Below are 20,708 nucleotides of genomic sequence, written 5' to 3'. Positions count from 1 at the left end.
AGTCATAAAAGGACTCTGTGACTATAAGATAGGCGAAGGAGACACTGACTCAGGACCAGTTACATAAAGTCATAACAGGACTCTGCGACTATAAGATAGGCGGAGGAGACACTGACTCAGGACCAGTTATATAAAGTCATAACAGGACTCTGCGACTAAGATAGGTGAAGCAGACACTGACTCAAGACCAGTTACATAAAGTCATAACAGGACTCTGCGACTATAAGATAGGCGGAGGAGACACTGACTCAGGACCAGTTACATAAAGTCATAACAGGACTCTGGGACTATAAGATAGGTGAAGCAGACACTGACTCAGGACCAGTTACATAAAGTCATAACAGGACTCTGGGACTATAAGATAGGCGGAAGAGACACTGACTCAGGACCAGTTACATAAAGTCATAACAGGACTCTGGGACTATAAGATAGGTGAAGGAGACACTGACTCAGGACCAGTTACATAAAGTCATAACAGGACTCTGGGACTATAAGATAGGTGAAGGAGACACTGACTCAGGACCAGTTACATAAAGTCATAACAGGACTCTGGGACTATAAGATAGGTGAAGGAGACACTGACTCAGGACCAGTTACATAAAGTCATAACAGGACTCTGGGACTATAAGATAGGTGAAGGAGACACTGACTCAGGACCAGTTACATAAAGTCATAACAGGACTCTGGGACTATAAGATAGGTGAAGCAGACACTGACTCAGGACCAGTTACATAAAGTCATAACAGGACTCTGCAACTATAAGATAGGTGAAGGAGACACTGACTCAGGACCAGTTACATAAAGTCATAACAGGACTCTGTGACTATAAGATAGGTGAAGGAGACACTGACTCAGGATCAGTTACATAAAGTCATAACATGACTCTGCAACTATAAGTTAGGCGAAGGAGACACTGACTCAGGACCAGTTACATAAAGTCATAACAGGACTCTGGGACTATAAGATAGGCGAAGGAGACACTGACTCAGGACCAGTTACATAAAGTCATAACAGGATTCTGGGACTATAAGATAGGCGAAGGAGACACTGACTCAGGACCAGTTACATAAAGTCATAACAGGATTCTGGGACTATAAGATAGGCGAAAGAGACACTGACTCAGGACCAGTTACATAAAGTCATAACAGGACTCTGGGACTATAAGATAGGCGAAAGAGACACTGACTCAGGACCAGTTACATAAAGTCATAACAGGACTCTGGGACTATAAGATAGGCAAAAGAGACACTGACTCAAGACCAGTTACATAAAGTCATAACAGGACTCTGCAACTATAAGATAGGCGAAAGAGACACTGACTCAGGACCAGTTACATAAAGTCATAACAGGACTCTGGGACTATAAGATAGATGGAGGAGACACTGACTCAGGACCAGTTACATAAAGTCATAACAGGATTCTGGGACTATAAGATAGGCGAAGCAGACACTGACTCAGGACCAGTTACATAAAGTCATAACAGGACTCTGCGACTATAAGATGGGTGAAGCAGACACTGACTCAGGACCAGTTACATAAAGTCATAACAGGACTCTGGGACTATAAGATAGGCGAAGCAGACACTGACTCAGGACCAGTTACATAAAGTCATAACAGGACTCTGGGACTATAAGATAGGCGAAGCAGACACTGACTCAGGACCAGTTACATAAAGTCATAACAGGACTCTGGGACTATAAGATGGGTGAAGCAGACACTGACTCAGGACCAGTTACATAAAGTCATAACAGGACTCTGGGACTATAAGATAGGCGAAGCAGACACTGACTCAGGACCAGTTACATAAAGTCATAACAGGACTCTGGGACTATAAGATAGGCGAAGCAGACACTGACTCAGGACCAGTTACATAAAGTCATAACAGGACTCTGGGACTATAAGATAGGCGAAGCAGACACTGACTCAGGACCAGTTACATAAAGTCATAACAGGACTCTGGGACTATAAGATAGGCAGAAGCAGACACTGACTCAGGACCAGTTACATAAAGTCATAACAGGACTCTGGGACTATAAGATAGGCGAAAGAGACACTGACTCAGGACCAGTTACATAAAGTCATAACAGGACTCTGGGACTATAAGATAGGCGAAGCAGACACTGACTCAGGACCAGTTACATAAAGTCATAACAGGACTCTGGGACTATAAGATAGGCGAAGCAGACACTGACTCAGGACCAGTTACATAAAGTCATAACAGGACTCTGGGACTATAAGATAGGCAGAAGCAGACACTGACTCAGGACCAGTTACATAAAGTCATAACAGGACTCTGGGACTATAAGATAGATGGAGGAGACACTGACTCAGGACCAGTTACATAAAGTCATAACAGGACTCTGGGACTATAAGATAGGTGAAGCAGACACTGACTCAGGACCAGTTACATAAAGTCATAACAGGACTCTGCGACTATAAGATGGGTGAAGCAGACACTGACTCAGGACCAGTTACATAAAGTCATAACAGGACTCTGCGACTATAAGATGGGTGAAGCAGACACTGACTCAGGACCAGTTACATAAAGTCATAACAGGACTCTGCGACTATAAGATGGGTGAAGCAGACACTGACTCAGGACCAGTTACATAAAGTCATAACAGGACTCTGGGACTATAAGATAGGCGAAGCAGACACTGACTCAGGACCAGTTACATAAAGTCATAACAGGACTCTGGGACTATAAGATAGATGGAGGAGACACTGACTCAGGACCAGTTACATAAAGTCATAACAGGACTCTGGGACTATAAGATAGGTGAAGCAGACACTGACTCAGGACCAGTTACATAAAGTCATAACAGGACTCTGCGACTATAAGATGGGTGAAGCAGACACTGACTCAGGACCAGTTACATAAAGTCATAACAGGACTCTGCGACTATAAGATGGGTGAAGCAGACACTGACTCAGGACCAGTTACATAAAGTCATAACAGGACTCTGCGACTATAAGATAGGTGAAGGAGACACTGACTCAGGACCAGTTACATAAAGTCATAACAGGACTCTGGGACTATAAGATGGGTGAAGCAGACACTGACTCAGGACCAGTTACATAAAGTCATAACAGGACTCTGCGACTATAAGATAGGTGAAGGAGACACTGACTCAGGACCAGTTACATAAAGTCATAACAGGACTCTGGGACTATAAGATAGATGGAGGAGACACTGACTCAGGACCAGTTACATAAAGTCATAACAGGATTCTGGGACTATAAGATAGGCGAAGCAGACACTGACTCAGGACCAGTTACATAAAGTCATAACAGGACTCTGCGACTATAAGATGGGTGAAGCAGACACTGACTCAGGACCAGTTACATAAAGTCATAACAGGACTCTGTGACTATAAGATGGGTGAAGCAGACACTGACTCAGGACCAGTTACATAAAGTCATAACAGGACTCTGGGACTATAAGATAGATGGAGGAGACACTGACTCAGGACCAGTTACATAAAGTCATAACAGGACTCTGCGACTATAAGATGGGTGAAGCAGACACTGACTCAGGACCAGTTACATAAAGTCATAACAGGACTCTGCGACTATAAGATAGATGGAGGAGACACTGACTCAGGACCAGTTACATAAAGTCATAACAGGACTCTGCGACTATAAGATGGGTGAAGCAGACACTGACTCAGGACCAGTTACATAAAGTCATAACAGGACTCTGGGACTATAAGATAGATGGAGGAGACACTGACTCAGGACCAGTTACATAAAGTCATAACAGGACTCTGCGACTATAAGATAGGCAGAAGCAGACACTGACTCAGGACCAGTTACATAAAGTCATAACAGGACTCTGCGACTATAAGATGGGTGAAGCAGACACTGACTCAGGACCAGTTACATAAAGTCATAACAGGACTCTGTGACTATAAGATGGGTGAAGCAGACACTGACTCAGGACCAGTTACATAAAGTCATAACAGGACTCTGCGACTATAAGATAGGTGAAGGAGACACTGACTCAGGACCAGTTACATAAAGTCATAACAGGACTCTGGGAGACCCATCCCTGAATATTGGTAGTTCCATTAGTAGAGTAAATAGCTTAGTACAGTATAAAACAGCCTGTATGCTGTGCTATTACAGTAAGCCACAACTCCTCCTCCCTTTCCTATAAAAGTCAGCTAAACTCTGGTGCTCTCTCTGACATTTTGACACTGGCATTGTTTTTTATGGATACATAAAGCAGTAATATAATAGGGTAATTATGCCGGTCTGTACAAGCCCAACAGATGTAGCCATTATATGTAGTTGCTTGGGGTTAAAATAAAGCTTATGCAGGTTGACTTTACCACGTCAACCGGCGACACGGACATACATGTGCTGCTGCATACTTGTGTTTTATCGTGTTACAACGATACCACGTTTTGTTTTCGTTTAAGTGTTTTTGTTTTTGTATTGTGTAACATTACGATATGGCGAGTTTTCGGAGAATTCTTTACATAGGACTGCTTCTGCTGCTTATCGCAGTAGACCATGGCCAAACAATTGCCACAGACCAGGAAGTGCGCGTGTACGACAGAGAAACACTTCTGTCTCTGCGGAACTCCAGCGGGGCAAAAGTACAGCTTTTTGCCGACCTGCCTGAGGAACTACAACGACCCCGGAGACACAGATGGCAGGACAACCAGTCCGAGGACGAGGACAAGCCGCGGAGACGACGGCGGAGGGGCAGACGTGGTGGAGTGAAGCAGAGGCTGCGACGGAGAGGGAACAGGCCGCCCTTGCCATCGCTGATCCTGGCTAACGTGCGCTCCCTGAAGAACAAAATGGACGAGTTAAAACTCTACACCAGAACCTGCAATGAGTACCGTGAGTCATGCGCCATGGTCTTCACAGAAACATGGCTGCACCCAGACGTTTCTAACACTCTCGTTGAACTGGACGGTTTCTCCCTTGCACGTTTTGACAGGAGTTTTGAGTCGGGCAAGACGAGGGGGGGCGGACTTTGTGTTTACATAAATGATAAGTGGTGTAGGCAATACACAACACGTGAGACTGTTTGCAACCCGGACATTGAACTATTATGCTTGAGTCTCAGGCCATTCTTCCTCCCGAGGGAGTTTGGAAACATTTTGATTTGTGCTGTTTATGTGCCCCCGAGTGCCAACGCAGGGAGAGCAGCGGCCCAAGTGGCAGACTGTGTACACAGACAGCTACAACGTACACCCGAGGCTCCCATACTCATTTTGGGAGATTTGAACCATTGTAAACTGGAAATGTCTTTACCTGGCTTTGACCAGTATATTAAATGTGACACAAGGAAGGATACAATTTTGGACAAATGCTATGGAAACATATTGAATGCATATACAGCCAGAGCCAAACCACCGTTGGCTAACTCAGATCACAACACTGTTCAGCTCATTCCCATCTACCGTTCAGTCCTTAAGAAGAGTAAACCTCTTGTAAAAACTGTTAAAATCTGGTCCACAGACAGTATTGAAACGCTGAGGGGGTGTTACTTAAGCACCGACTGGGACATTTTCCATGAGCCCGATCTGAATACATCCACAGATGTAATTACAGCTTACATAAAATTCTGTGTGGAGGCTGTGATACCCCAGAAAACAATAAAACTGTACCCCAACAACAAGTCCTATATTAATAAGGACATCATGGACTGCATCAAACGCAAGAGGCTGGCCTTCAAGAACAAGGACCAAGTGCAACTAAGATCAGCACAAAGGGAGCTGAACCAGAAACTCAACACAGCAAAAAGACAATACAAGGAATCCATCGAAAAGGACTTTAGTGCAAATAATACAAAGAAAATGTGGGCCACCATGAAATCAATCACCAATATGACTCCTACTAGGAAACCACTGTACTCAACAGATGACAATATTATGGCAAATGATTTGAATAATTTCTACCTCAGGTTTGACTCACATGATTTTTCTGCTGAACGTAGCGATGTCATCAACACTGTAATAATTGATGATGACGTTCCAAAAATAGACATCGAACCCGTTGAAGTCACACGACTGTTTAAAAAAATAAACACCAATAAGGCCACGGGCCCTGATGGTGTCTCAGCCTTCCTCTTAAAGACATGTGCGGAGGAACTCACACCAGCTTGGGTCCCTGTCTTTCAGAGGTCGGTTGACTCACACACAGTCCCATCTCTGTGGAAGATAGCAATTATAACTCCTCTTCCGAAAAAACCTGTTCCCCAAGAACACAATGATTATAGACCAGTAGCCCTGACCTCTATTGTTAGTAAATGTTTAGAAAAATTGATGGTGTGGAAGCTGAAGTCAAACATACATGGACAGTTAGATTCTTATCAGTTTGCCTATAAAGACAACCGTGGCACTGATGATGCAATACTTACCATAACACACTCCATCCTGCAACATATTGAAAACCCCAAGGCTTACGCTAGATTGCTGTTTGTAGACTTCAGCTCTGCTTTTAACACTCTGCAGCCACACATCCTTCTCAGTAAACTCAGTCAGATGTCTGTTAACCCATATATCATCAGGTGGTATCACTCATTCTTAACCAACAGGACCCAGCAAGTCCGAGTGAACCAGGCACTGTCTGAGCCCAAGGTGATCAACACAGGTGTCCCCCAGGGATGCGTGAGTTCGCCCCCTCTTTTTACAGTGTACACAAACGATTGTAGAAGTATTCATTCAGGAATTTTCGTTATTAAATTTTCAGACGATACTGCCATCTTGGGTCTTATAGACACAGACACAGACATTTCGAGTTATAGTCTGGAGGTCGAAAGGTTTGTACAGTGGTGTGAGGACCATCACCTCATTGTAAATACAAAAAAAACAGAGGAAATTATTTTTGATCCAGGGCACCTGGGGGATCATTCCCCAGTGTTAGTCCACAATGCCCAAATTGCCCAGGTCCATTCATACAAATACTTGGGTGTACATATTGACTGTAATCTGTCTTGGAATGTCCATGTAAATTCTGTGTGCTCTAGGATCCAGCAGCGACTGTACTTCCTGCGACGACTCAGGGTGTTTGGGGTCGGACAGAGGATTTTGTTATTATTTTATCATGCTGTTATAGAGAGCATTTTTCGTTACGGTATGTCTGCTTGGTTTGGCAATTTACCAGTTAAGCTGAAATCACAAATAAATAGACTGGCTCATACTGCAATGAAAGTGATGGGGGTGAGGGAGCACCCCTCCCTTCAAATACTCTTTGAGGAAACTGTAATCAGACAAGCTAGGAAGATCATTGCTGACCCCTCTCATGTCTTGTATTCAGAATACGAACTGCTTCCATCTGGCAGGCGTTACAGAGTCCCAATCAAGAACAAAAAAAGACACCTCAACAGATACAAATACTCTTTCATCCCCATATCAGTCAGTCTCCTAAACTCAGGTCATAGGTAATGTATTGTTGATTGTACTGTAAATTATTGATGTTGCACTTTGGTTGTGTATTTGCACATGTCGGCACTGGTGTGCTATGCACTATTGTTTTTTTTGTTGTTGTTTTTGTTATGGCACTGTGTACCTATGTGGCAGCCTGTATGTCCAAGACAAATTTCCCTCGGGACAAATTAAAATAATCTTGAATCTTGAATCTTGAAGTGGCTGCAGTGCCAAGCCTAATTCACCTTACGTGACGTGGGGGTGGGCAAAATTCTTCCGGGTTGTGTTAACACTTCCGGCGGTCACGGAGCCAAATATGAAAGAACGTCATGAAGAAGAAAGTTGTTTTTGGAGCGGACAGCGCAGGGGGGAAAACAAAGAACGTAGCCTACTACTTTGAGCTCGGTACACAGCAAGCAAGCGAGTATCCACTGTTAGCCAGGTCAGATAATGTAATCGTCGACAATGACGAGCACTTTCCTGTAAAACATACCTGGACTCCAACAAAGAAAGCTTCAGATAGTTTTCTCTCCTCCGAGCGCTCAAACCACTTACGTCTATAAGACCCGCAGACGTTAACGTAATTCCCTGGAATGCGAGACTTAACGAGCCAGTTACATGGCGTTGCATTCTTAGACATTGCCGTTTGCTTTTATTTGGTATGTTACATACAATTGGCCAAATTATGAGTTAATTCAGAGTTAGATGATATTGGAGCAGCCAGCCATTTTCTTTTTCTTTTCTTTTTTGCCGGAAGTCGTCACACAACCACACAACTGGGTCAAATGGGCGTGGCTACATAAGGTGAATAGAGGAGAGATGTGTGACGACGTGGGACAGAGGAGAGACGTGGGACAGAGGAGAGATGTGTGAAGATGTGGGACAGAGGAGAGATGTGCGAAGACGTGGGACAGAGGAGAGATGTGTGAAGATGTGGGACAGAGGAGAGATGTGTGAAGATGTGGGACAGAGGAGAGATGTGCGAAGACGTGGGACAGAGGAGAGATGTGCGAAGACGTGGGACAGAGGAGAGATGTGTGAAGATGTGGGACACAGGAGAGATGTGTGAAGATGTGGGACACAGGAGAGATGTATAAAGACGTGGGACAGAGGAGAGATATGTGAAGATGTGGGACACAGGAGAGATGTATAAAGACGTGGGACAGAGGAGAGATGTATAAAGATGTGGGACACAGGAGAGATGTATAAAGACGTGGGACAGAGGAGAGATGTATAAAGATGTGGGACAGAGGAGAGATGTGTGAAGACGTGGGACAGAGGAGAGATGTGTGAAGACATGGGACAGAGGAGAGATGTATAAAGATGTGGGACAGAGGAGAGATGTGCGAAGATGTGGGACAGAGGAGAGATGTATAAAGACGTGGGACAGAGGAGAGATGTATAAAGATGTGGGACAGAGGAGAGATGTGTGAAGACGTGGGACAGAGGAGAGATGTATTAAGATGTGGGACAGAGGAGAGATGTGTGAAGACGTGGGACAGAGGAGAGATGTGTGAAGACGTGGGACAGAGGAGAGATGTGTGAAGATGTGGGACACAGGAGAGATGTGTGAAGACGTGGGACAGAGGAGAGATGTGTGAAGATGTGGGACACAGGAGAGATGTGTGAAGACGTGGGACAGAGGAGAGATGTGTGAAGATGTGGGACACAGGAGAGATGTGTGAAGATGTGGGACACAGGAGAGATGTGTGAAGATGTGGGACAGAGGAGAGATGTATAAAGACGTGGGACAGAGGAGAGATGTATAAAGATGTGGGACAGAGGAGAGATGTGTGAAGATGTGGGACACAGGAGAGATGTGTGAAGACGTGGGACAGAGGAGAGATGTGTGAAGACGTGGGACAGAGGAGAGATGTGTGAAGACGTGGGACAGAGGAGAGATGTGTGAAGATGTGGGACAGAGGAGAGATGTATAAAGATGTGGGACAGAGGAGAGATGTATAAAGATGTGGGACAGAGGAGAGATGTATAAAAATGTGGGACAGAGGAGAGATGTGTGAAGATGTGGGACAGAGGAGAGATGTATAAAGATGTGGGACAGAGGAGAGATGTATAAAGATGTGGGACAGAGGAGAGATGTATAAAGATGTGGGACAGAGGAGAGATGTATAAAGATGTGGGACAGAGGAGAGATGTATAAAGATGTGGGACAGAGGAGAGATGTATAAAGATGTGGGACAGAGGAGAGATGTGTGAAGACGTGGGACAGAGGAGAGATGTATAAAGACGTGGGACAGAGGAGAGCAAGGAGATCGATTTTATTTCACCAGAGCCGAAGGCAGCAACACAAAAGACAGAAGAGAAGGTAAGCCCCACTAAACTGGTATCCAGCATTGACAGTAGATACAGTAAACACGATTCTGCCTGACCAATCAGTCGTCTGCAGTGTTTTCATGTCACCGTATGGTACCGGCTGGAACCTCAACAAAGCAGGGACCAAAACTAGCACGACTCAACCGCGACGTCCAGGTTTTTGATCGGTGGAATGAGACAAAAAAGCGAGACAGCAGGGCCCTAGCCTTATAGGCTGTACTGTGGAGACTCCACTGCTTTACTATGAAAATGGTTCATGGATTACATTCTAATCTAAACAAACCTATCAATTTAAAAGTCAAGCACGTTACCGTGGAAACAATTAAGCTTAGCCCAAAATCACAAATCAGAATGAGGGGGTCCCCGGTATATTTTCTATCTTGTAAGCCAGGGGTCCTTGGCTGAAAAACATTTGAGAACCTCTGCTTTACAGCACCGCCAAAGTAAGGAGAGAGAGCCAGAGAGACAGAGAGAGAGAGAGAGAGAACAAGAGAGAGAGACAGAGAGAGAGAGACAGAGAGAGAGAGAAACAGAGAGAGAGAGAAACAGAGAGAGAGAGAGACAGAGAGAGAGACCGAGAGAGAGCCAGAGAGAGAAAGAGAGCCAGAGGGAGAGAGAGAGACAGCCAGAGAGAGAGAGAAAGAGAGCCAGAGAGAGAGAGAGCCAGAGAGAGAGAGACAGAGAGAGAGAGAGAGAGACAGAGAGAGAGAGAGAAAGAGAGAGAGCCAGAGAGAGAGAGAAAGAGAGAGAGCCAGAGAGAGAGAGAAAGAGAGAGCCAGAGAGAGAGAGAAAGAGAGAGAGCCAGAGAGAGAGAGAGAGCCAGAGAGAGAGAGAAAGAGAGAGAGAGAAAGATAGAGAGAGAGCCAGAGAGAGAGAGAAAGAGAGAGAGAGAAAGAGAGAGAGCCAGAGAGAGAGAGAGAAAGAGAGAGAGCCAGAGAGAGAGAGAGAGAGCCAGAGAGAGAGAGAGAGCCAGAGAGAGAGAGAGAGAGAGCCAGAGAGAGAGAGAGAGAGAGCCAGAGAGAGAAAGAGAGAGAGCCAGAGAGAGAGAGAGAGAGCCAGAGAGAGAAAGAGAGAGAGCCAGAGAGAGAGAGAGAGAGAGCCAGAGAGAGAGAGAGAGAGCCAGAGAGAGAAAGAGAGAGAGCCAGAGAGAGAGAGAGAGAGAGCCAGAGAGAGAGAGAGAGAGCCAGAGAGAGAAAGAGAGAGAGCCAGAGAGAGAAAGAGAGAGAGCCAGAGAGAGAGAGAAAGAGAGAGAGCCAGAGAGAGACTGCATTTATAACTTCCTGGGGATTCACTGGAGACACACACATGCACAACACGCGCAAACGCGCATGCACGCAAACACATGCACGCAAACACATGCACGCACACTAACACACACTAACACAAACACACTAACACACGCACGCACACTAACACACACACACTAACACACGCACACACACTAACACACGCACGCACACTAACACACGCACACACACTAACACACACACACTAACACACGCACACACACTAACACACACACACTAACACACGCACGCACACTAACACACGCACACACACTAACACACACACACACTAACACACGTGCACACACACACCACAGAGGGTTGATTTCAGCATGGAGAAATGTGCTGACCTGCACTAAGCAGGAGCCAAGAGCAACAAAACACTAAATACAAACGCTCCTCTCTGAGCTGGGTACTTTCCCTTCACTGCTCACACATGTTCCAACAGCCTGCCTGCCCACTCTGTCAGCCTATACTGTGTGTGTGTGTGTGTGTGTGTGTGTGTGTGTGTGTGTGTGTGTGTGTGTGTGTGTGTGTGTGTGTGAGAGAGTAAAAGAGAGGGGGTTAGAGAGGGTGAAGTTAAAAGACAAGCAGGATGAAAGTCAGTCAGAGTCTCTCTCTCTCTCTCTCTCTCTCTCTCTCTCTCTCTCTCTCTCTCTCTCTCTCTCTGATGAACTGTATATATTAGGGTTCACAATACTAGAATTTCTAACTTCGATACCGATGCCCAGGAAAATAAATATGAAGGTTCCCACACACCTTCCTCTACATCAAATTCAAGGACCTTTCAATGACTTTCAAGGACCTTTTCCCCAAATTCAAGGACCTCACCGCCAATTAAAAAGAGAGAGGCTTGAATTTCTCAACTGTGCTGTGTTAGTGATGGCAGACTTGCCCTTCTCTAAAGCCTCCTTCACTGTGCGATTTTGGGCTGTGCGATTTTGGGGGACGAGGGTCCGCAGATTCGCGCCCCGTGTTACCTCCAGTTTGGTCGGGCATCCATAGGCACGATTGCCTGTGTCTGCGGTAGGGATGGGTATCAAGACCCGGTACCAAACGGGCCCCGGGGCCAAATTTGTAAATCCCGGGAGGATCAATAAGCTTTCACGTTAAGGGTTCTCTAATCGGTACTGGATAAATTAAGAAAATACATTTCCTATTCATAATTGCTACATAAACGTTGTCTTGCACATTCTATCTCACCAACTCCGTAAGACTAGCCTGGTAAACCGCCCGTCACGTGAACTCACATTTCATTTGGTTCTCCGTGACGGTCTGGACCCGCACAGGCAGTTAAGATGATTGGTCGAGCCATGCCGGCCCGACGAATCAGCGGCAGCCGTAGGCGGGCTCAGGCTCGTCTGGGCAAGTAGTGGGTACATGGTCTTTGTAGTTCTTTTCACTCGTCAACATGGCTGCCGCCGCGGAAGTGACAGGCAGTCTGAATGAAATTGAATGTAACGTTCCCAATTCTATGTATTAAATTCTAAAAAACGACCCTCAACATTTGGGAAGGCTAAGCCACACAACTAGTTCGTTATAATCTAACTAAATGCTTCGAAGGTGACTTTACGACCGTGAGGACTCAATCAATGAATACCACGGAGATCATCCACAGGCACCTTCGGCGATCTGATTGGTTGAAGTTAACACCCACCAGCGGTGATAGACAGATGGGTCATCCAATCACCTGCCAAGTAGCTTGGAAAAAGTGCCCGCCTCCGTCAGCGGGTCTGGTGACTTCATTCCCAGATCGACTGGTTTAGTGAAACCTATGTGGAGCTATACCGTCCATCTGGCAGCGTCAGGTTACTGTAAGACATGCCTATGATGAAAGATCCTCTTTTCCGCGTTGCTTTCTCTCTCTGAGAGGAGAGACAGGCAGCAGAGCCAGCAAGCTGCCTGAGAAGACAGAGGGGAGGGGCTGGGCTGACTGCACACACATGCTGAAGGGAAGGCAGCTGAGCCGAGGAGAGAACGCAACACGTTAAGAAAGAACCAAGCCATCAAGTCTGGTTGTACTTCACTCGAGTTGACGAGCAATTTGTCTAAACTAAAAACCGTCTAAAAACTCCAATACGTCCAAAACTCCGCTGCCCGCATGCTCACCTCCACCCGCCGCTCCGACCACATCACCCCCCCATCCTCCACGATCTCCACTGGCTCCCCATCACGTACAGGATTCAATTCAAATTATTACTCGTCACCTTCAAAGCCCTCAACAACCTGGCCCCCTCCTATCTCTCTGACCTCCTTCACCTCCACACGCCTACCCGTCGCCTCAGGTCCGCAGATGCTAACCTCCTGCAAACCACCAGAACGAAGCTCCGGACCTGGGGCGACAGGGCCTTCGCTGCAGCTGCCCCCACCCTCTGGAACGCCCTCCCCAGCCATATCCGTCAAGCAGACACTCTGTCATCATTTAAACACGCCCTCAAAACCCACCTTTTCACGCTTGCTTTCAACCCATGAACTCCTTCCTCTCTCACCTTTTATTTATTTTCTTTATTTTCTTCTCTTTTCTTAAGTTATGGTATTATATTGTTTTGTATTGTGAAGCGTCTTTGAGCATTTGGAAAAGCGCTATATAAATCCGATGTATTATTATTATTGTTAAACACTAGCCAAAGACAAAGGGCTCTATCTTCGTACAGGCGATATCCCCTATTGGCGCTTGCGCACCTGTTTGCGCGTGCCTTAAAGCAGGGAAGATTGAGGTCCGCTGTCCAGGTGTTATGCAGAGTTTTGCACCCCCCGCCAGGCAGCAGCAAAACGCATCCCCACCTCACGGGAACATATTGTAATGATTTATACAGAAACATAACTGTTTAAAAATGATATTATTGTTTGGGTAGACGTGACCCCCCTGTTTTTAAGTTAAAACAGCCCCAAAATATGGTGGTGATGCATGGTGGTGCGGGGAAGCATAACTCGTCACAACACCGGGCGCAAACGCAGATTAGAGGCGTGCCAAATCATTTATGCACGGCGCAAACGGGATTTGGGCGGTGTTAACCACCAGAATTATTCACAGGTGTGGCCTGGCAATGCCTGGGCGTTACATCAATCAAACCAGATTCCCGTCTTGCTGTCCATGTAATACAGTTTGCGTGAGGCATGCTGTAATTCTTCCCATGCATAATTTGGATAGGTGTAGGCCTATTGACGGTATATATTATCCCTATCTCATAACGACACCATCACATCATATATACCTGTTAAAAACATCTGAGTTTTGATGCAATTCAGGTTATTTTGTTGACTGGGGTGGGACAATAGAAACGTGTTTGCATCAGGTAAACGGCGGAGACAAAAGAAAAGATTGGAGGATTTACAGTGGACTCAATTAAAACTCGACTCGTGCCGAGGCTTGTGCCAGATCGGCTGTGATGCCAACGACCCTCCGGGTTATAGCAGGTGAAGGTGAGTAGCCTATTGCAAGTATGCTACAATCTACAAGTTTTCTCAATTAATTTACCATAACCCCTCCTTGCAATGTGATAAAAGTTTCTCAGTGAATTATAGTTGATTGCCTCACCGAATAATCTGCTGGTTACCCAATTTTAGCGGCAGAATTTGATGTCCTGGCGTGGAACGTCCGTGCGTAATGACGTTTCTGCGCTGCGCTGCGCTTATGGTGCGCTCCAGCGCAGCAAGGTATTTAGAGCGTAAGAGGTCCTTTTCAAAGCTCTTAGCGCAAAATAATTGCGAGCTGCTGACGATAGGATAATGCCATCAATCCCCACATTTTATTTTAGCGATGAAACGCCTGCTTTGGCATGTGGCACGCCTATGCCCAGTACAATTATAACAGGCATGCGCTTGTGCCCGCCCCCAATTTGCATTGCGCACGGCGTTAAACGAGCGCAAACGCTAAATTACCGCTTTTGGGAAGATAGGGCCCAAAGTTCATAAACGGAGAAATGCACAGTTTTCGACAAGCTAGTTAACATGACTTCATCATCTGTCAATCATGCCCCGGTTGCGGTTACCCATGATACACAGACCCACCTCGTCACCTATGAACATGGATGAAAAGACGAGAGTAGTAAACATTATCGAGCTGTTTGGGTGTGTTATCATCAAAAACCCAGTCTGAAATAAATTGTCAGAGCATCATCTCTCAGTTGTCCTTCAGAAATTTTACTTTCAGAGCAGGGGGGATATTTAGTGATTTGGGGGCAAGTGCAGCAGACAGATAATGTCGTGCTTTATTTATGCTTTCCCTAGCTGAATGTTGGTATTGGCAGTGGTAGGAGATTAAAATTCTTATATAATGCTGGATATTTAAATTAATAATAAAAATGCACTGTTAGATGATGTCATAATGATGATGTCATACTTCGGATGGTGCCTCAGTGATGATGCCTACAGTGCTGATGTCATTTGTAGAGTGGCGACTTGTTCTGGCACTGATGATGTCACTCATTGATGGTCTCACTGATGACGTCATATCTCACTGATGATGTAATTTTGTAGAGTGTTGTCATGTTCTTGTGAACTATAAATGTGATCGATCGCTGGGAGTTTTCCACTGCCGTTCAAAGATTCATCTCACGGCATAACTTCTGCAACAGTTCCCAGTTTCCAACCTTGCAGATTCCAGCTTATCAAGTGCCCAGCGTCCCAGTTTACCAAATGTTTCGAGACCTTCAAGTATCTGTACGTAAACTCACCAGTCTCACAGCTTAACACGCACCCATTAAGATTTTGCAACTTTTTTTCTTTCTCTTAAAAATAACGAAAAGAACCGACAACATCCAGCACCACTGGATTTTTTTCTCTTCAAAATAACAAAAAGTACCGATAAAAGTACCGCTAAAGTACCGGATAGATAAGTATCGATCAGAGTAGTAGTATTGTTAATTCCTTAACGATACCCATCCCTAGTTGGGTGGGAAGCCGGATTGAGGGTATGTGTCCTGGTCGCTGCACTAGCGCCTCCTCTGGTCGGCCGGGGCGCCTGTTCGGAGTGGAAGGGAACTGGTGGGAATAGCGTGATCCTCCCACGTGCTACGTCCTGCTGGTGAAGCTCCCCGCTGTCAGGTGAAAAGAAGCGGCTGGCAACTGTGCATGTGTCGGAGGAAGCATGGTGCTAGTCTACGGCTCTCCCCAGATCGGCAGAGGGGGTGGGACAACGGGGCAGCAGAGGGAAATTGGGGAGAAAATGGGGGGAAATCAGAAAAAAAATAAAAAATAATGATATAATAATAAACGTCTACTGTCCATCTATTTTGTTATTTTATTTATTTTAAAATGTAAGCTTATTCTACCGTAAGTCACTAAAGATAAGAGCATCAGTTTAATACCTAAAATATTAACTACAAAATAGCTCAATTTTGCATCGACACACACGCATGCATGCACGCACACACACACACACACACACACACACACGCACACACACACACACACACAAATGGGTGTGGCAATATAAGATATTGTCGTCTATCGTGATAATAAACACTCAAGATAATTATATCGTGGTGAATGTCCATTTCGTATAATTGTGAATATTTAAAACATAACTTTGCATGTCAAGAAAGTCGCAGTTTGCCGCCAAACTGTTGCACTAGAAGTTATAAATCAGAAAGACTACATGCACTGTCGCCTAAGTGACGTCACTTTCTCTACCGGCAAAGCTGAAGACCGGCGACATGCCACGAGCTTCCACGAGCTATGTCGTTTTTATACGAAACTAACCCCTACGTTTCAGTTTGACAACAAACTGCGACTTTCTTGACATGCAAAGTTATGTTTTAAATTGACAAAATTAACGTTGGCACCCCGTGGCACAATTCAAACCGGATCAAAAAAGTAACCTTATTCTCCGTTCACTGCCATTCATATTTTTTCCAGCGCTGGGTACAGGGAGAAAGCAGGATTTATTTATTTTCCATTTATTTCCATTTATTTTTCCATAGACCTTTCGTAAAATGCTTATGAAATAGTTTTACTTCGTCGAACCAAACGGTTCAGCTAACGCGATAATCAGGAGAGACCATAGAACATTTCACTCGGACTAAAACTAAAAACATTGAAAAAATATTTTCTTTAAACCCGCTTTTTTTTTACGTTTTGGTCCCAGTGAAATGTTATGTGATCTCTCCTGTTTCTAAATATATCTGTACCGTTTGGTTTGACCCAGTAAAACTATTTTTATACGCACTTTACGAAATGTGTATGGGAAAATGAATGGCGGATGAAAATCTCTGGTACAGTGCTGAAGCAGGAAGTAGGCGCTCTCTATTGCCATTTGCCACCACGCCCAGAAGCGCGTCTTTACAGTCAATCGTCGTCAACATGGCTGAAGCCAGCTCAGCTTGCTTGTATCCTCCAGCAAAACAAGTGAAATCAGATGTGTGAATATATTATGGGTTCAGAAATAAGGAATGACAGAAAGACGAGATTGGTTTCCACCTTCAGAAGCTGCCAGACGAAGGTGCCTGCCCCGGGGGCCTATTTGTTTCTTAACAAAAATGTAAGGTACAGTGATTCCAGTATGTTTTAGTGCCGTATTAGGAGTTTTAAGCATATTTTGATGATTATTGCGATGATATCGTTAATCAGGATTATTTTGGACAGGATAATCATGACATGAAGTTTTCATATCGTCCCACCCCTAAGTAAACTGAGTGTGTGGCTCGGGTACCTTGTGCCAGCATGAGCAGCATGTGTGGCAGGGCTGGTAGGTAGCGCTGGCATCAGGCAGGCTGCAGGCGGCGGGGGACAGCGGGGACAGAGGTACGGACACGGGGCTCTGCAGATGCTGAGCGGTGGGGGACAGCGGGGACAGAGGTACGGACACGGGGCTCTGCAGATGCTGAGCGGTGGGGGACAGCGGGGACAGAGGTACGGACACGGGGCTCTGCAGATGCTGAGCGGTGGGGGACAGCGGGGACAGAGGTACGGACACGGGGGTCTGCAGATGCCGAGCGGTGCGATCCCCGCCAGGCCCGGCTCCCTGAGCCTCTCCTTCTCCACTGCTCACCTGGGGCAGACAACATGTTTAGTGAGAGGCTGAAACAAGCTGTGAATGTGATGCCTGTGCAGGGAGACTGTTATTTGGAAGCTATTAGGGATGCACCATGATTGTGGCATGCCATCGGTATCGCCAGATAAAGGCTTTCAAATGAAATATCGCATCGGCCCAAAACAAACATTTCTGATGATATGAGAGGCTGATAAAATGAGGCTAACTCTAAACCAGGGAGAGCATCATCCAAGCCAGTTTATGTAGGACAAATCTTACAGTTTTATTCGAAAGAAAATGTTGCATAAATTAAAAAAAAGGCTTGTTACATAACTTAAGTTAAAAGTAGTTTTCTTATTTTGCCCAGTGAATGTGTACATTTTGAAAGCATTGTAGACCAGTCTGCTACTTCTCAAAAAAGTTAAATGTACATCAGATGAATCATAGTACTATTGAGAAGGAAGCTTTGGCTATGTTACTTGCCCTGCAACATTTTGAAGTTGATGTCGGCTCTAGTAGTGCCATTCCAACTGTAGTCTATTCAGATCACAATCCTTTTGTTTTCCTATCCCAGATGTGTAATAACAACCAGCGCCTCATGCGGTGCTCCCTGTTCCTTGCAGGATTTTTGCATTGACATCCAGTACAGGCGAGGAAAGGATCATTATAATGGCTGATGCGTTGTCTCGTTCGTATGATGCCTAAGTAATCAAACATTTCATTAGGGGTGGGATGTTTGATTCTTAGGAGGGGAGGTGTTATTATGACCCTGGGGGTCATAATAACACCTCTGTTGCAGTACGCACGCCGCCCCCCACTGGCCATTCGAAAGAACACAATTTCCGCATTAGGCTCTCACCCAGACAGAGGCTGAAGTGGCCACTGGTCTAACCTGTTGTGTTCCTTGAACAGGTGCTGTGGCATCTGAATTCAGAGCAATTTAGAGAATATTATCTTTTTATATTTTCCTTACCATTGAAAAATAATCTTGCCAAAATGGAATTATCTCACTCCACTGGCAAGTTTATTTTTCAAAGGTAAGGAAAATAAGATTTTAAGACGGAGTATGAGACTGAATGTCTTGTCCAAATGGACATGATAGTGTTGGTGAGATAATTGAATGATAATGATTGATGACAGTTTAGCTTACAGGGGTGTCAAACTCATTTAAACAATGGTACCCACTTTGCTCTCCAGTGGGCCAGACAAAGACAATCAATGCACAATAACCTAAATAACAACACATCCAAATGTTCTGATGATCTCAGCTACCATAGGCCTATCATATCATATCATATCAAATCAAATCATATCAAGTCAAGTCAAATCAAATCTACTGTCTGTAACTGTGCATTACAATTGACGGCAACTGTGCAATTCTTCTCTGTACTCGAGGGTCATGAAAATGGTTGACCATTAAGTGATGCATAATATAGAAAACATGAATAAAAACTTAATATTGTAACTTGCTCATGAAACCTGGAACGATCAATTTTAAGTGTAAAATCCTGAGCTTGAAAAGTTGTATTGAAGGACTTCTCAGTGCAATTTATTTTCATACTTTGCTAAATCATCCTGTAGGCCGGATTGGACCCTTTGGTGTGTCAGTTCTGGCTGCCGGGCCGTATGTTTGACACCCCTGAAGGTTAGAGTATACATTTAGAAATGTTTTTCTTGGAAGTAATAGAAATGCCACATATAGAGAATATTCATACCATTGGCATTACGATCTTTAAACCAATTTAATATCTTCTCTAAATTCCTCTATAGAGACTCTATACAAGTGTCAATATCTTGCAAGTAAGCAGAGCAAGGAAGTTCACTCTAGTATCAAGAAAATGACATCTGATCTCACTGAGATCATTAGAGTCAACAACACTAGATTCAACTATTTAAAATGTGGTTTTGCAGCTTGACAGAGCTCCTGCAAGGCAGGTAACCCACAGCTCAGACTGGACTTGCACCTGTAGCCTCTGGCTCTCACCTGCAGCCTCTGGCTCTCACCTGCAGGATGTCGTGGATCTGGCTGAGCTCGTGCCTCAACACCTGCTTCTGGTGGAAGCTGAAGGCGGGGTGGTTGGAGGCCATGGTGAACAGCAGCAGGAACTGCTCCTCAGTGCGCCCGTCGCTCAGCGGCAGGCCGTAGTTGTTGATGACCGTGTCGATGTGCGTCAGGGTCCGGTACAGAACCCCCGCCGCCTCCCGATTGTCAGAGCCGAGCAGGGCGAGGGAGACCAGCAGCTTGCTGCGCACCACCTCGTCCGTGATGTTGGTCAGCCCCGACAGGTCGGCCGGGTTGTTGGCTTTGATCTCCGCGTCCCGTAGAGAGTGGTAGTCCCTGCGGGCCAAGTCCTCCAAGCAGGAGCCCAGGAAGCGCAGCTCGACGGGGACGCAGAGGTCCAGCAGGCCACAGAGGAAGTCCGCTCTCTGGGCCGAGGTGAGGGAGGAGAACCAGCGGTACACTCCCTCCCTCTGGACCCAGCTCCGGCTCTCCACCATCTCTCCTCACACATCAACTTTACTGCTGGCTGGGAAGGAGGAGGCGGGACAGGGCCTCCTGTACCTACAGTAATCCCTGGCCCTGTGACTGTTTGGACTCAAAAAGTCAACTTCACAACAAAGGGAACGCGTGCGTAATTGCGCACGCATGTGCTGCTACTCTCGAGTGGCCATAAAGTCGGCCAGGAGCTAATTTGTCAACTTTCACTTAAGTGACGGTGGCCCGTC

At 45.6% G+C, this 20,708-nt stretch overlaps 1 protein-coding gene across 1 annotated transcript in view; it reads right to left on the bottom strand.

The window, feature by feature from the left end:
• Positions 1–20,480, bottom strand: part of zcchc14 (zinc finger, CCHC domain containing 14) — a gene marked incomplete at its 5' end in the record, with an annotated part of 70,524 nt that extends 50,044 nt beyond the window's left edge. Inside the window, 2 exons of the mRNA XM_083654833.1 lie at positions 17,661–17,999; positions 19,986–20,480. Coding sequence (XP_083510959.1) covers positions 17,661–17,999; positions 19,986–20,480 — 834 coding nt within the window. The remainder of the gene's footprint in view (positions 1–17,660; positions 18,000–19,985) is intronic.
• Positions 20,481–20,708: the final 228 nt, after the last annotated feature.

Source organism: Poromitra crassiceps, assembly GCF_964638095.1.
Source record: "Poromitra crassiceps genome assembly, chromosome: 18".
NCBI classification, from domain to species: Eukaryota; Metazoa; Chordata; class Actinopteri; order Beryciformes; family Melamphaidae; genus Poromitra; species Poromitra crassiceps.
The sequence above is the reverse complement of the archived record's forward strand: the minus strand, read 5'-3'. Positions and strand labels throughout refer to the sequence as shown.